Raw genomic sequence first — 16,930 nt, 5'->3', positions numbered from 1 at the left:
AAAACTTGCCTCGGGGAAAGCCACATGTGGATCATATGGAGTTGTTGACTGCAGTTTCCATTCAAAAATTCCCTCAAGTCTCCTTGCCTGCTTTCCGGACTCGCCTTACCACAGCGCTTGTTTGGCCAGAAATGAAAACCGCCTTGAAGCAGATTATTACCGCTCAGGACCTCCTACACACACACACACACGCACACGCACACGCACACGCACACGCACTCTCTCCCTCACAGTGTAACTCTGATTCTCCGGACCCTTTAAAGGTGCAGTGAGTGAAGAGAATGCCAAAGAGACAACAGAACAGAACTGCTGAAAGCCAGACTCCACCAGCCCTTCCTTAAAAGCGCTAGCTGGGTTTCTTGGTCAGCCTTCTAGTGTCTCCTAACCAAGTCACACACACATAGTAAAACCCCCTCCCTCATCTTCTCAGGACCCTCGCCCCACTTGCGCATCACTCTGGACAGATGGAGAAGTGGCTACTTGCAAAGCAGAATTCCTTACATTACTGCTCTTTCCAACAGCTAGCTCGAAGACTCCTCCAATACGCCCAGGACAGCCGCCCAGGGACTGGATGGGAACATTCTTCTCCTTCCCAGAAGACTGAAAAACTCAACCACAGAACCCACATGAGGGCGAACCGTCCAGCACCAGAGCTTCCCGCCCAGTTGGTGCCCCAGCACTGCTGCAGAAAGCGGCAGACCTCGTGAGGAGGTGGCAGACGGTAACGACTAGAGGCTAAAGGACAGAACCCTTAATACCGTGAGCCCTCAAGGAGGGAAGTTACTTAACCCTTGGTGAGCCTCGATTTCCTCCTCCATCAAATGGGGCTAACAGGACTTCCCTTCTGGGGTTGCTACGGGGTAGAGTAACAATGTGTTGGATCCACAGTGTGGCACTGGCAACTCTCGGTGTGCGTCCTGTGTATTTATGCTTTCTCTCATTTACCCCTTGCATAGACCCTGGCAGGGAGGTTCTCTGAGTGGTCTTCATTTCACAGAGGTTAAGTGGTTCACCCAAACCCTCCTGACCAGTCAGTGGTGAAGCAGGACACTGAACCCACAGCAACTATGTCAGACACCCAGGCACATTCTCCTGGTGAGGCAGCGCATGTCTGCAGAGAGAGAGGCCAAGCATTGAGGGACCTGCCGATGGAGAGAAGCCCCACACACACACACCAATCACCCCACCACACCAGATCTGCAAGGGTTCCTGAGCTTTCTCCACCCAAGGGCCCTTTCCCACAGGAGCCTACCTTGAGGCAGAAAGAGGCTGTGAGCACTTTAGAAACTCCCCTGCCCTGTTCTCTCATCCCAACCTGCTCTCCCCACACAGGGAGAAACTACATCGAGATCCCAGTCCTTAAAGGAGAAAAAAGTTGTAAGCCATGAGTCATAATCATAATAGTAACTAGTTTTCCTCAAGTGTTCACTTGGGGAAACAGGCAAGCATCCTCATATAATGCTCACAACGTCCCATGAGGTGGGTCCTGTGACACGCACCCCCCGCCCCCGCCTCCATTTACAGATGAGGAAACCGGAGCTTGGAAAGATGAAGAAATGTGCCCAAGCTCACACAACCAGAAATGGCAGCACTTTTTTGCCACTTTAGTCTATGTACTCACAGAGGCTAAAAAGGGGGAAAAAAAAAAAAAAGGACATACACGTATTTTTAAGAGTTTATTTCCCCTCACTCAGGCCCTCTTCCTTTTCTTACCACGCAGGTTACAAAGACAACCTCGGTGAGAGAGAAGACAGCATCTAAGGGCTGGGCTGAGTTTTGGGGGTTATCTGTGGGATGAGCCCAGGGACCTCCAAATTTTCCCAGTTTCTATAGGTTCCCAGATGAAGACGGGGAAGAAAATCCACCTCCCTTGTGAGGCTTCAGCCTGGGGAAGTAAACATGATTTTATCATATTTTACGTGGATGTTCACGATGGTGCCTTTTCAAGTCCATGATGGGAAAAAATATTTTTTATTGTGTGAACTGCACTTTGGACAGGCCTCCAGACCACTTGAAAACCCCAGTGTCCCCTTCGTGGAATCCTCTGGACCCAGCGTTAGCCCCAGCAGCCCCTCTGCTGGGAGCCAGAACATGCCTCCTGCCAGTGAGTAACAGGGAAATTCAATTACCTCGCCACTTGCGGCAAGAGGGCAAAGATGCACATTAAAAGAGCCAAAAATGTCAGGAAGTTATTGGGCTGATGACTCTTGCTTGCCAACACTCATAAGTGAATACATAGTGTCACAATAAACTAAAAAACACAGAAACACACCAAAGAAGATAAGATGATCGAGAACAAAACAAGCCCAGACACATGGGTTTGCCATCAGCCCTGCTTGGGAAATGCTGTACTTCCAACAGGGCATTTTTTTCCCCCACTCCTGGCCTTTCCTGGGCCTTGCTTGTATATGATATCGCTCAGCCACCAACAGATCAGTTCACAGGTCCTTTCCAACGAGGAGTTTAACTGCAGCCATTTAAAAAAATGGGTTCCCACCGATTTCCTACCTGCACACGCAGGCCCACCTGCCATGCCCCTCTCTGGCTCGGCACACAGATACTCCGGCACATGCACTCACACACTCTGGTCTCCTGAACACACCAACCCTTCCGATCCCCAGCCCTTGGGTTACTGGCGTTATCACAACTCTTTTTTTCCCAACGGCAAGCCAGGAAAGATGATAGAAACTGTGTATGTAGCCAAAAGACTAGCCTCAACTGGTTCAGAGGGAAAAAAAATTGAGCTGTGTATGTTTTTTTTTCTTGCCTTTAGCCAAAGACCTGGGAGCATTTGATGTACAGTCGGCAGGTATTTAAAAAAAAGAAAGAAAGAAAGAAAAGGGAAAAAAAAAAAAAACCCACCACTGAAAAGGCCTGGCTGCACTGGGGCCCTGACACGCTCTCATCTAAAGCTTGGCCCTCGGCCAAGTTCATCTGTTAATGGACAGCCACAACCAAGGCCTGCACCTCCCCCACCTCCCCGACTCTTCTCTGTTCTCCTACCTCTTTCGAGCTCCTAAAAACTAGACATCGATTATGTCTGCACTTTTCCCTTTCTATTCAAGATAAACAAAGTGCTTCAAGTTCAGGGCACACCCTGGGACCCTTGACAAAACAATCTATCATTCTGTCTGCTAAACCAGTCTGGCTACACCACAGCCAGGAGAGCAATGCTCCCAATGTACAATTTTCCCTTTGTGCTCCTTCCCTCTTGCTACTAACCTCTTTTCTTTACCACCTTCTCGGGAGCATATGGACTTGACCACTTTGCTTAAGGCCGTCCCGGTAACCTCAGAAATTAAAGAAAAGAATGGAGCTCCTGGCTGCCCCTCCTCCTGCCCAGGTTTTCCTGCTCCCCCTGTGGCCCCCTCTTCCCTTGGACACATACATGCATCCCGTTAGACCCACACAATCCTTTGGACCCTCTCAGCACAGACACCCAGAAAATAAATGAAATTCAGGGACTGCCCCTTCTTTTGCTCCCTGCAAGAACGTTTTAAGTGAATTTTGTTTCAAATCATATCCATTAATTTATCCTGACTCGCAATTAAATGCAAGTACACTTTTTACAACCGGTACTGAATGTATTAATTACAACTACAAATGGTCAAATGAGAGCACAGTCCCTCCTAAAAATATTAATAAAATACATAATAAATAATATTAATGAAACAAAAATAGATTCAGAAGCCTTAGCCAGGGCTTTTATTATTTCACACAAGGGGAAATCCAGCCAGTGAAACTTGCTACACATACTTTGGCAGGACTCTGGCCAACCATCCCCACTGAACTCTAAAGAGCATGTTTGGCTGCAGGGCGGGGTGCGGGGGATTACAGCAGTGCCCTGGTGCTGGGGGTTTTGTGCAAATGCCACCTTGAGAGGCCGACTGATGGCCACGGTGCACAAAGCACGGCCCATGACATCTCACACAGCTTTCCCGTGTGGCTGGGAAAAGTTACCCACAGGCTGCTTCCCCTTCCTAAGGCAGCCCAAGCTGTTACTTCAATGCCCACTCCTCCCCTGGAAGGACAAACGAAATCCTCTAGACCCAGAGAGAAATGAGCCCTGCTAAATTAAGGGCTTAGGATTCGTGCCCCCATCAGCACCATTTACTGCACCAGCGCTGTTAGCTGCCTTGCTGCCACACCACCAGGCCCCTGCTAACCTATCTCCACATCCCGAAGCCCCTCGCTTCACCCCCAGCACTCCCTGCCCCCTCCCTTCCCCCCAAATCCAACACACCCACCACACAATCGAATCTAATTAAGATCAGGAGAAAATTTGCATTTTCTTTTCACTGTACCCCCAGTAATCACAGAAGTTCTTCAAATTTTGAGAATTTTGTTCCTCTGCTAATTATTTCCCTCATTTTGCATTTCAAGGCACAAAGACAGTCTATCTCACTGGTGGTCTATTAATAGTTTGAAGTTTTGAGCATCAGAAGGTAGGGTGGGTTTTTTAAATTTTTTCCTTTTAAAACTATTCTGTCATTTCCAGTTTGGTAAAAAGGGTTGTTTTTTTTTTGTTTTTTTTGTCATTGTTGTTAGTGGTGATGATGTTCATGTTTCTTCCAAAAAGACAGCTTAGCTGTGCCATTCTGTATATTACGATTTGGTCACCCCCTTACAATAGTTACTCTTTGCCTGGTTTACTGATTTACAGAACCTTGGTATGTGAACGGCAAAAAAAAAAAAAAAAAAGAAAGAAAGAAAGAAAAGAAAAGGAAAAAAAGAAAGAAAATTCCTTGGCATAAGTGTATGTTTGCTGATCAAATTTCAGATCATGTGTTGTTCATTATTATGACTTTGCTTGAAAAACAGTTTACCACAGTGAGATGGATTCCCTTTATATGCTCTCTACCCCTCCACTCCCTTTAAGTACTTTGAAAACCAGTATACTTTTTTTAAGGTACATCTAAAGCCTGAACTGGTTTGGATTAAAACAATGTTTCAATGTCTGTAAATTCCCTCAAAATACATTTTTAAAAGACTTACACAAAGCCACACATGATTTTGAAGACGCTAATGAGATTGTCCCACCAACAAAATTTAATGGTGATTTAAGAAATTCTAATACTTTTCATTGACTTCCTCTAGGGTTATTTGTGTACTTGACATTTATACAGTCTCTCCATTATATAACAATCTACTCTGGGTACACTAGATGATGCCAATCTACTAGAATGAAATTTGTACTCCATATAAGCAGAAGTTTCCAGTCGGTTTTGACTTACCATTATGTTTCAATGTAAAGTGTTATTATAGCTGAGTATAAAGCACAGCTACTCCATGCTCAGGGTTTTTAACTCTAATACTGTAATCTTTCTTGCTGCTTCTAGGGCTGTGTCAGTGTTTACATTCCTGGAAGTTAAATAAACCGACATGGCAAAACTCCTGGATAGACTGAATAATAAGGCTTGTGATGACTAAATTGTTTACTTTTTACCTTGTTAGGATCCCTTTCTTGTAAAGTTTGGGGGAGAGACAGAGAGAGGAGGAATGGGGGTGGGGTGTGATATGATAGAAAGAGAGAGATTTACACACTGCCTTCCATATGTCACAAAGACCTTCCTACCCACAACCAACGAGAACGAAGCAGCCTGCCGAAGTTAGCTTTGCCTTTTTCGATTTGTTTTGTTTTCTTGAATACCGGGTCATTTGAATACCCCCTTGTCTACTACCTTCCCTCCAATAAAAAATATGAACATTTTTTTGCCCATTTTCAAATAGCAAATTATCCATTAGATTTCATCATATCTTAGTAAAGCAATTACATCAAGAAAATGATAGTGCGTGTGGAATCAATTATGCATGCAGTTGGCCGGAGACCAAAGGCTGTGAAGTCGGAGAGGGCAGAATCGCTCGACACACACAAATAAAAAGCCCCTGGATCTCACAGATGGACCCCATCAGTTCATCTTACTGCCTAAAAAGTTCATGCACTTAATAATTTATTTGTGTTCTGGATACTGTTTCCCAGCTGAATATTAACAACTTTGAACTGAAGCATGCTTTTAGCATGGTATGGCTAGAAGTCACGGTAGGGCAGTGCTAGGGTCCCTCGGAGGTTAAAACTGTAGTTATGTTTCTTACACACTGTTCATTTTCCATCACAATTTATTTTCTTTCATTAAACATTCCTTTTAATCAGAATATCAGTTTCAATGTTCTGATTCTGCTTGTTAACCAGTGATAAACTGCTAAACCAAAGACGAACATCAATAATACAGCACAGGCTATTCAACAGCAAAGGCAAACACCAAAATCACAGGCTCTCAAAAATCGGAAACCGTTCGTTAGCACCTTGTTTTCACAGCCAGGACACTTGTGTACCTTGAGGGAGGTACCCGGTAGCCCAGAGACCACGATTTACTTTAGTGACGAGGGGAGGACACAGAGAGAGCAGCTGAGAGCAGAAGGCCCCAGGAAAACTTACTTGAGCTAAGAGATAAAGAAGTCAGCCAAACCCAGGCCCAAGACGTGGAGGTGCAAAAGCCATCTATTCAAAGCAGAGACCCAAAGCATTGTTAGAAAGGTCTGTAGTTTGTAGGCGTCTCTCTTCCAAAAGAGCCTGATGTCTTAATACACACTGGAATAGTCAAGTCTCTCCGCCATCAAACTGCTAACAGTGAAACTGCCCGACAACTTGCATGAGGGAACGGGGACATACATATTTCTGTACGTATCTGGATGTGCCTCAATCATACACCTAAATTTTATAGTCTTCTCCCCAAATGAGAACGACTTCCAGCCAACACTTCCACAAACTGTACTTAACGTTAAAAGAAAACGGATAAAACATATGTAATTACTCAAGGTTAGACATCTAATTCCTCAATTCACTAAAGGAAACTTGGCAAGAAGATGCATCATTTTGCTCCTTTCTACTGGGGCATCTGAGGAGGAGAGCCACTGAGGCAGCTAATACACAAAACATGATCAAAAGTGATTAACAACAGCTTCATATGCAAATTGCATTAATGAAGGAGTGCAAAGTCATCATGTAAATTAAATATGTCAAATCTCTTGGTGAACTTTCAATCTTGAGAAGAAAAAACATGGCTTTAATTTTTTTACATCATCAATTTTGCAAGATTGAAAATCTAAGAATCTTGGTGCTATAAACAATTTTCACCTTTTTTTTCTCCTTCAGCAGGCTGACAGGCCAGCCTGATGTGCACCGAATGTACATGTTAATAGGCCAATCAAAAATGCAAAACAATTCGCAATTACTGGAAGGACCTAATGGTCATTAGAATTTACAACTAGGTAATGAACTGAAGTCTGCCCACACCATGCATATTCATAAAGCAATTTAGCCTTTGAAGATTAAAGAAGTGCTTAAAATTCAAATGAGCTTTAGCAAATTATCAGTAAGATTCATCCAAAAAGCAAAGGGTTTTTCTTCCTATGATTTCCTCATTTTTTAAATGCAAAATTGTTATATCTTCCAGACTGAGCTTAAACTAAACATTGAGCTTCTAGTGAAGCCAAGGGGCTAAGAGACAAACAGAGGCTGCAAACATCGTTACGGACTTTGTTCATAAAACTAAGCCCTTAAGAGCCAAACCTATCTCTAAACATGGTAATTTATCAAAAACAGCCCAGAGTTGCTCCTAGGCAATACTGCACAGTCCTCCAACAAAACAGATTAACGCAAGTCCCACCACCCTCCCAAAAAGCCTTTTTCCCCTCAAGTTGAGTCTCCTGTGTAAACATCCACTATGGTATAAAAACAGCTTTTTCATCGGCTTGGAGTGGCATTCATTTTAGAAGTTTCTGCTTCCAAAGAGAAAAGAGCAAGGGAGAGGGTATGAGGCAGAGGAACGAGATCTGGTTTACTTCTGAGGAGTGAAAATCTTGTCGTTGGGTATGTGTCTTCCTGGGGGTTCCCCCCTCCTGCACTGGCAGCATTTAACCCAAGAGGAACAGGTCAGACAGACATCAGCTGACATTCAGAAAGTTAGGGTGTCCACCCCACCCCCCAACCCCAGTCGTTAGAGAGCATCGTGGGAATTTGGATTTTCACGCTTCCCAGTTACCAGTCTGGAGAAGAACCTAACTAACTCACACCTTGAATGCTAACACATACCTTACTACCCTCAGGACATTCAAGAAATTCTAGTGACAGCATTCCCAGTGAAAGTCTCCCCCACTGCCATCCCAAACACTCAATCCAGGTCAAAGCACAGAGGTTATATGTAAACCCTTTCTCAGATGGTGGACAAGTCAGACTGAGAACAACAGCTTTGAAAGGACCACGTGCCCGTGCTTATTGCTCCAAAGCTGGACCCAAGGGGCTCTCTGCTTTGGTGCCTGTGTTTGAACCCCCACTGAAAATATTCCAGTAGCTTCTCTCTGCCACCCTTCTCCCCCTTTCTCCACCGCCCCAGCCTCAGATGTTTTCCTGGAGTTGATCTTACCCAAAATGTACGTATATCAAGGAAGTGGGAAAGAGGAGGAGAGGGAAGGGAGAAAACCTCAGGTACTATCCCCGATTCCTTGACTGTCTTACCCATGGGACCTGCTCAGAAATGTGCCACATTTTAACGTTTGTTAGAAAGAACAGGATGCAAAGCTGCACAGAACCCACATTCACGACCATCTGTATGAACCACAGGTCTGCAGTCCTGACCAATTCCATCTGACACTAATGTTACTCTACATGAGTAGAGTTCAATGAGGGTTGATATGGGATGTGACAGAGTAAATCAGAATTAGATTAAAAACAAAAGTTTAGAAACCGATGCTACACTGCAGAGCAAATGGGACTTGAAGGCCAAATTTCCCCTAACTGCCTTCAAGTCATTTTCCCTATTAGAGCGTTTGCCTGCCACCCCTCTGCTGGCAGTGCCACAGTCACAGCAGAAAGTAGAGTGGAATGCATATAGGAAGGCTTGAGACGTTCCTCTTTAGATACAATACCCATATATTTAATATATAGCAATTAACTTCTGGTCAGGAGTCTGCAGGCAGCAAGTTGCCCCAAGCAGATAGTAGAGGAGGGGGCCCGGAGCTGGGACAAGTACAAAAGACAGGTCCAACAACAATGCCTGCTGTCAGCAGCTGAATTATTTTTATACAGGAATTTTTATCTCTATTGTACAAACAAGTACGTGTCTGTGCAGACTTGTTAAGCAATCCACTTGTATGTAGAATAAGATTTTTTTTTTCTTTCTTGCTACCAGTCACACAGCTCTAAGATCAGAAGAAATACATAGTCTTTGAAGCTGCTCAAATGTTTTAGTTAAAAGGACAGCAGTTGTTTTCAAAGATCCAAGAGTATCTTTATCAGAATTAAATTTTTCCTTATTGATTTTTCCCCCTTAACATAACAAAAACATAACGTGAGAAGGTTACGATTTATTATTAAAATTTTTCTCAGCCTTTAAATCGTTCTTCAGTAGCCAGTGTTCACTTTTAAATGTAAAAGAATAATTTTTTTAAATCTTAGAATGGGATGGAGTAGGAGAGAGACACTCATGAAATTTAAAATTTAACATTGGTGAATGCATTGTTTTAACTATGAACTCAAAGACTTGGGAGAGGGGGCTAAAATGAGCAGTAAATGGCTCATTGTAAGCGGCCCCGAAATGTAAATAAATCACGAAATCGTGGTATCCCCTGAGTCGGTGAAAGGAAATGCTTCAGATATTTTTTTTTTTTTGACCCAAAGAGAAACTCCATATTTAAAACCTAAAAAGCAGACGTGGCATGTAGTACCCTGTGCTCCAGTTAAGGTAAGAATCCAAGCTACACCTTATTTCCCTAAAAATTGACAGATGTGATTTTTTTTTCTGCAGCTTTTTATGCATCATTACTTATCAAGAAGATGAACTGATGAATATAAATGTAAATGCCCCCATGCTCAGCAAAAGGCTTCCCTGTGTTTTTTAGAAAGTTCCAAAATAAAATAGAAAGTGGAGAAAGGGGGGACACCACAGCACCTGTGTTCTTTTTGAAAGCACCTTTGCAGGTTTCACAATAATTCCATTCTTCATTTTAATGGTAGTTTTTAATCAGTGGACTCAGCTCTATCTAAAACTAAAATCAAATGGTAGGTGTAATTGTTCATTGCCAATGCTAACAACAGCAAAGATACACACAGAAACTCATTGTGAGTGACCACAGGTCCCCAGGTATCCCCTTCACCAACATGCCTGCTCCAGGTCCCCACTGGGAATTCCCTGGCGGGGCCGATTAAATTCTGAATAACAGGCTGACAACCCTATCTGGAAAAGGGTGTGCACGGCGTCTTCTCGCCTCTTTTAGAGGAAGTTTAAACCTAATCATCTCACCTTCAGTGGGTATAATTTGCTGTTTAGCACACCAAGAACTTGGTATTTTATCTATCTAAAGAGATCAAAAAGAAAAAAGGAGGGCAGAGTGGGAGCAAGCTGTGGCCTGGCCTAGCCCCTGTGCAGGGTGCTAGCTCAGAGCAGCAACCTGTGCAGGTAAGACTTCCAGCGGCATTGCATCAGATCCGATCACATCAGTCTCCAGGGTGAACCGAGAGGTGAAACGCTCCGGTGCCCTGTCTGCAAACTTCTCATTCGCCAGTTCTTGGCGGCTTATTTTTCCAGAGTGTTTTGTTTCAGGAAACGTGTGTATTTTTCTTTGTATGTTTTGTGGATTTACCACAACTGGTTCTGACAGCTGTTGATACTCTTAAATGAACACATTATAAAAATCCTCTTTAAAACCTCAAGCAACAGTGGACTCAAAAATAATGGTAAAATATTTTAATGGAGTTCCAGTTGAGAGTTGGTTAAAAAAAAAAAAAGTACAAATGAAGGTACAGAAGTCCTTTAAGTCAGCGCTAGATTTAAACTGAATGTCTGTGTGTGCGCGTGTGCGTGTGTGTGTTTAATGGGGAAAGAGGGGTGTTGCAAATCACCACAAATATTTACACTGTACTCCCTTTGTTCAAATCACATACTTTTAACAGGAAAACCTGGAACTGTGGCTATTTAAAATTTTAAATATTCAAATGCCTGTAATTAACCATATGAAACAAATTATGTCGCATTTCTCCATACCAGAACATGCAAAAAAATTCGGGTGGGGGATTGGGAGGTGGCAGAGTCGGGGAGACAACTCCAAGAGGAGGAAAGGATGATGTTTTCATTTTGCTATAGATCAAAGGAGAACAAGAATGGAAACTGTGGCATATCCAGCATTTTTACATTGCTGTCTTTCACACTGGGCTATCTAAGTTTACACAATTCCCCAGACTAGCTGCATACTAAGCTGGCTGTGTACAGCTTTATTATGGTGCGCTGGTGGAAGAAGCATTAATATTCCAGCTCCGCATCTGACAGGGCATTTACATGCGCCCATCTGAGCGGCACCTGAGAGATCTTCCAAGGTGCAGTAGCTGTGCGCCTATTGTAAAGGCAAATGAAGCTCACCTATTCCCTGCTGGGGTCACAAGTGACCTCACCACCCCCCCATGCCTCCAATCCTTCCCTTGCCAACCTAACTCAATGCCATCGCAGAATGACGAATGAGCTCAGAAATAGACCCTAAGTTACTAACCCTGCTAAGAACAGCAAAAGCCTTTGCTGAAATGTTTTTAAAATGCATAGGGAGTGCAGCTGGCCAGTAAAAAGCAGAGAGACAAATTCCAGTGAACCCAATATGGAATACGTTATATTCTAAAACTGATTAGAAATACAGTCTGATGTTTACTGGCTTCAAATTGAGTTTGGCATCAAGCATACTAGCTTTAATAATGCTGGCATTTTTTTAATTATTATTTTAAATCTGCCTTTGGTCTTTAGGAGCACATGTGGAGAGCTCAAGCATTCTTATTCATCAGGTTACATTTCCTAGAAATTAAGTTTGTGACAGAAAATGACTCTACTAGCAATAATATGGTCCGTGCTCAAATTAATTAGGTCATTGTTGTAAAAACTACATGGCAAATTACTATGGTAAATTTACTGATATTGGCCAGAGCTCTAACCCCTGGGAGTAAAGGGGAGAAGCAGTTTAAGGATGCTTATTTACCTGGGTAGGAGGACAGAACAGAGGAGGGAGGGATACGATGCCAATTTTCTATTGGTATTACAAATAAAAATACTAGTCATTATCCATTAAATTATATAGTCTGAATATATTTTATGAACTTTATTAATATCCTCCAAATTGACACATAAAATTAAAACCTGTTCGATTTGAGATAGTGTTAAAAATGGGCCCTACGTTTAAATCTTTTTTTTTTTAATCCTTGTAATAACAACACTGCTGACATAACCATGACCCAAATGAAATCTGAACAAGCAGAAAGGTACTAAAGATCCTTGGTGATTAAATCTCTTGCTAAAAAAGTGGCAAGGTGCCAGGCTGGGTCCAGTTTGATGCTAAGTGACTTTTATTGCACAAAGCTGGTACTACTGTATGTAAAAACAGATTTGGGCTTCGGGTAAATTTTGTCAAATGATTTCTTTGTGCAATAAGGGTGTGAACAGAGCAACCGGAGTAGATTAAATTAACATCAAGTGACGCAATCTCGGTGCATCTCCCTAGCTGTGCTACTTCAGTTAAAATTTCATATTTTCCCCCCAAACGAAAGCCGAACTATCTTCTTTTTTTCACTGACTAGTGTACAAGGCCACCATTCACCTATTCTCCTTTTTGAAATACTTTCACTAAGAAATCACAAAATTCTGAAAAATGCTTCCCTAGGATTTGCACGTTTGTTACATACTTCAATTTAGTACCCCCCCACACACACATTAGCCAAACTGCACTAAGGCTGCAGTGTGACAACAATGATTTTCCAGGATTCTAAAATGTGCCATTAATATGCATCCAATTCACCTCTTCCCTGAGCTTGAAGTTTGCTGTCCTGACGCTGCCTGCACGTGTCTATACTCACTTGCATTTTCCAGCCCATGGGCAGCTCCACAATTAAATGCCACATTCACCAGGAGAAAGGTGTGCAAAACAGATTTCAGATCCTTTAAAAGTAAAAGGCACAACTTGCAATACAACGAGGAACTGGGTGATTTGAGAAATTACAGCACTGTTTTTTAAGCTTTCCTAGAATAAACACAGAGAATGGGAGGGAAACTTTCCCCCTCTTCTCCTGTTCTTGAAGTGAATACATATTTGTGTTTCCAATAGAAGGCCATTTTTACATTAACTGTCTGTAACAGCAGGAGACAGAAAAACTAACACAATCTCCACATCACACACAGGATGATCTTCATATCACGTGGCCCTATTCTCAAAACTATTTATAAAAGACAACTAGGAAAATGCACAATGCATCTTTTCTGTGTCACGGAAAGGGTAACGTCGGAAGAACTTTGGGATCTTTGGGATCTTCCACATTGTAGATTTTTTTTTCTTTTTGGCTTGCCGAAGTAAATTTAGCAGCCATGCGGGCCACTGTGTTTAATTAAGCTTTCAAAAGTCCTCTGACAATGCCAACAATTGTAAGACACTTCTGCGGCTCAATCATGCAATCGCTGTGACAGTTCTATTTACAATTTGTCTTAGAAAGAGTTTCTCTCACATTGTACTTTGACAAAACATCCAAGCTGCCAGTTCACAACCTTTCTCTGTCTTATTTACAAATACATCTTGTATATAGGACTCCCAGTCTCATGAACATGAGCCTTTGGGTAATGGTCCCACAAACACAGGCTCCCAATGAAAATCCTAGGTATTTATTAGGAAACAATATTCTTTAGTCTCTGGATGTGAAGGTTAAATAAAATGTTCACCAGTAAACTGGGGTTTTGTTTGTTTGTTTGTTTGTTTTAGCTGCCATGCTAAAAATTCACTTCAGAAGTCAGTGGTTTTTATTCAGAATCACACAAATAAAGAGAAATGAAAAATAAGAGGTTATAATAGGATACTATAATTTATAGTCTCATTTACAATTATACCATAAAGTACATCTTCCAGTTCAGTCTGAGATAAGAAAGAATTCAAATGGGTACAAAAAGAAAAGGCAAGTTGAGTTTCTAAATTCTAAAAAGCATGAGTATGTTATACTTGATTTACCTTTAAGTAACATGCTTATATATTTCTGGATTGAATTAGTATTTCTCCTCTCACAGAGCTTCTGGCTTACATATTATTATCTGGGTATGAGGTGTATTGTCTAGGCAAATAATTTTTCAATGCCCTGACATCAATGTCTATGTTCATGATTTTAAAGAGAAAAAATGTTATATATCAATAGCAAGAGACTTCACTACACTTTACAGGACTAATCATATTTTCTCCCATTCTCTCAAAAAGCTAACTTTATGACAGCCCAACCCTAATTTAAAGATTTCTATGTGCAACAGCCAAAACCTCAAAGCTGACACTGTGGGATAATATTTTTTGGCCTTTTCTATAAGTGAACAGCAGCTCCACAGTCACTAATTTCAATGAATATTTCCCCCTCATAAAACAGGAGTCTAGAAAACAAAACAAAACCCTAATTAAAAGCCCTGACTGCCAGTCAAAGGCTGCTGATATCTGATGGTGGATATCTGACACATAACATTGATGAACTGGGCCCTGCACAATATAACCTGCCCATTTCCAGTTAAATTAGTACGACTTCAGTGGTCTCCGTGGATCACAGTCACACAATATTTTGAATGAAATGAAAAAAAAAAAAAACCTGATCAACATATACGTGTGTATTCAATCAGGTAAAAATCATCCTTTCTAAAAAATACTCGGCTTTGAGAGGCCTATGTACAGCCAAAACCCACATCATCTTACTGAAGTTTTAAAGGACACTCAATCTCCTGTGTGAAAGCCCCAAATTCTAAGCTTTATTTATCTCAGGAAGAAGATCTGTCACTGTTTGATTCCAGCTTCCTGCCTATAAAACAGCACAGAGCACACAGTAAGCTCACATCCAACTTACAGCACTTTAATAAGGCCTTTCCTACACAGCGTATTTAAATAACTACCTCTTATATGGCTGCCAAACATATTCTTCTAGAGATTCATCAATATACCTCTTTCCTAATACAGAGCATTGCTCCTCCTTTCTTCTTGTGACACAATTCAAATATCTACTGAATGATTACTCTTATTGTTTCCTTCCTCACCGTAAAAAGAAAAGCAGACTTGGGAGTTGTGAAGACGTGCTCTAGAGAAATGGGCTGGGAATACACAGCCGTCTTCCAGAACTTCGCTTCAGAGGCACCTAAGGGCCAGGGCATCTTAATTTACGTGCGATGGCAGAACGTTAATTTCACCATAGGAAACTCCTTAATTCATTACCGTGAATTATGAAAAGTCGTGACTCTAGTTACTGACATCTCGCTTTGCGATGCGACCACGCTATTTACGTTCAGCCAATTCCAGGGTGGGAACAGGTGATTACACACAATGAAAGGAATCAAGACTTTGTAATTATTCGTGAATGAAAAGGTTTACCTCACCTGGGTCGCAGCACTGGTGCACCCACTGAATATCTCAGATAGCTTAAGTAGCTCTTCATCTCAGTGTAATTACGTAGCATTAGCCCTATAAAACATATTTTAAATGTGCTTTTTGGGGGGCTTCTTTGAGCTCTCTTACTGCACTAGTCCTTAAAAAAAAAGAACCTTTATGACAACCAGAGAGTTAAGGAAAATATCTCTTCTTCTTCCCTACGTAGATTTACAACTGGGACAGCGAAAAGCCTTCACTAGAGAGCCTTCCCCCCAGCTTTTAGATTTCTCCTCTAAGTACAGAGGCACAGAATTTTCAAGCTGGTTAATCTGAGACTGAGTAACCTACTTGGGACCTCAGTAAGGAGTGTGGTTTTAATTCTTGCTTGACAGACACTGTGTTTTGTCTTTTAAACGAGCAGCTCGATATGTAAATACGATGTTACATCACGCAAGTGTTACTCCATATTTGGTGATTTAGAAAGGCTTTGGATCTCCTAAGACGACAAATCCCCTTCCGCTTGCTCTTGCTTCATTAATCATGCCTTACACTTCTGTTCATTTTCCTTCCAGTCACAAGACAGCACATGGAAATGGTCATTGCCATATCCTGCTGGGGGGCAGGGAGGGGTGGATAAAATCTTAACCTGCATGTCATATAAGCTACATGTGGTGGATTCGAGAAAAATATTTTGTGAATGCACCTTCCCTGGCAGCAGATTTCTCATTTCACTAAAGAAAAAGTATCTGAGTGTTGTTGCAGGCAGCATTAAAAAAAAAAAAAAAAAAGAGAGAAAGAAAAAATGCCACGTTTGATTTTAATGATCAAATTCCAGAGGGGGGGAGGAGAAATAATACGACATTTAATCCCCTCTGGACTACTGACCCACTACAGTTCAACTCTGTGGTCAAACTAGGTTGAAGGGACAAGTTCCAATGAATAAATTGATTCTATGCACTACCCTTCCTAAAACTGAACAAACCCTCTGCCTTTTGGGGGCAGCAGCAGGGGAAATAGAGGGGAGTGACCAACCGACAGGCATGCCAGTTTTGTTACCACAGAATCTGCATTCACTTCATCTTGGACATTAAATCACCATTGTTTCATTTTTAAAAATGTTTTAAGGGTCGCTGTATAGTGTTGCTGTTTATCACTTAGAGTGGGGATTTAAGTCCCTCTGTTAGCCATTAATTCCTTTTCCCTTGAGCTGTTGAGAAACCCACACCCCTAGCTACCTTTCTGCTAAAATTAACCAAAGGAAGCAGAGCTGTTCAACGTGTGTATATATTTTTCCAAGAGAATTTTTACATTATGTTATAGCAGAAACAGTGGAAGTCTGCACTGGACATTTGTAAGGGTGACATGTGGTTGTGTAAACCACAAACAAAATCAAGATACATCTGTCAAAACCACATCAGAGACAAGAGAGAGCACAGAGAAGCATTTATCATTTAGCTGAGGAGGCAGGCTGCAGGGAGCAGCCGTTCCTGTCAAACCAACCTTTTGAAATTTCCAACATGCCCTTAAACTT

General features: G+C 41.9%; 1 protein-coding gene across 7 annotated transcripts in view; it reads right to left on the bottom strand.

Moving 5' to 3' along the window:
* The window catches only part of BCL11A (BCL11 transcription factor A), a 99,151-nt gene that overhangs the window by 72,509 nt on the left and 9,712 nt on the right, over positions 1–16,930 (bottom strand). Inside the window, exon 1 of one of the 7 annotated variants that reach the window (XM_060169335.1) lies at positions 2,509–2,588. The exons of the other annotated variants lie outside the window; for them this stretch is intronic. Coding sequence (XP_060025318.1) covers positions 2,509–2,533 — 25 coding nt within the window. The 5' untranslated portion in view covers positions 2,534–2,588. Of the gene's footprint in view, positions 1–2,508; positions 2,589–16,930 lie in introns of those variants that run through there. 7 annotated transcript variants of the gene reach the window in all.

The sequence above is a fragment of the Lagenorhynchus albirostris genome, chromosome 13 (assembly GCF_949774975.1).
Source record: "Lagenorhynchus albirostris chromosome 13, mLagAlb1.1, whole genome shotgun sequence".
NCBI lineage: Eukaryota > Metazoa > Chordata > Mammalia > Artiodactyla > Delphinidae > Lagenorhynchus > Lagenorhynchus albirostris.
The sequence above is the reverse complement of the archived record's forward strand: the minus strand, read 5'-3'. Positions and strand labels throughout refer to the sequence as shown.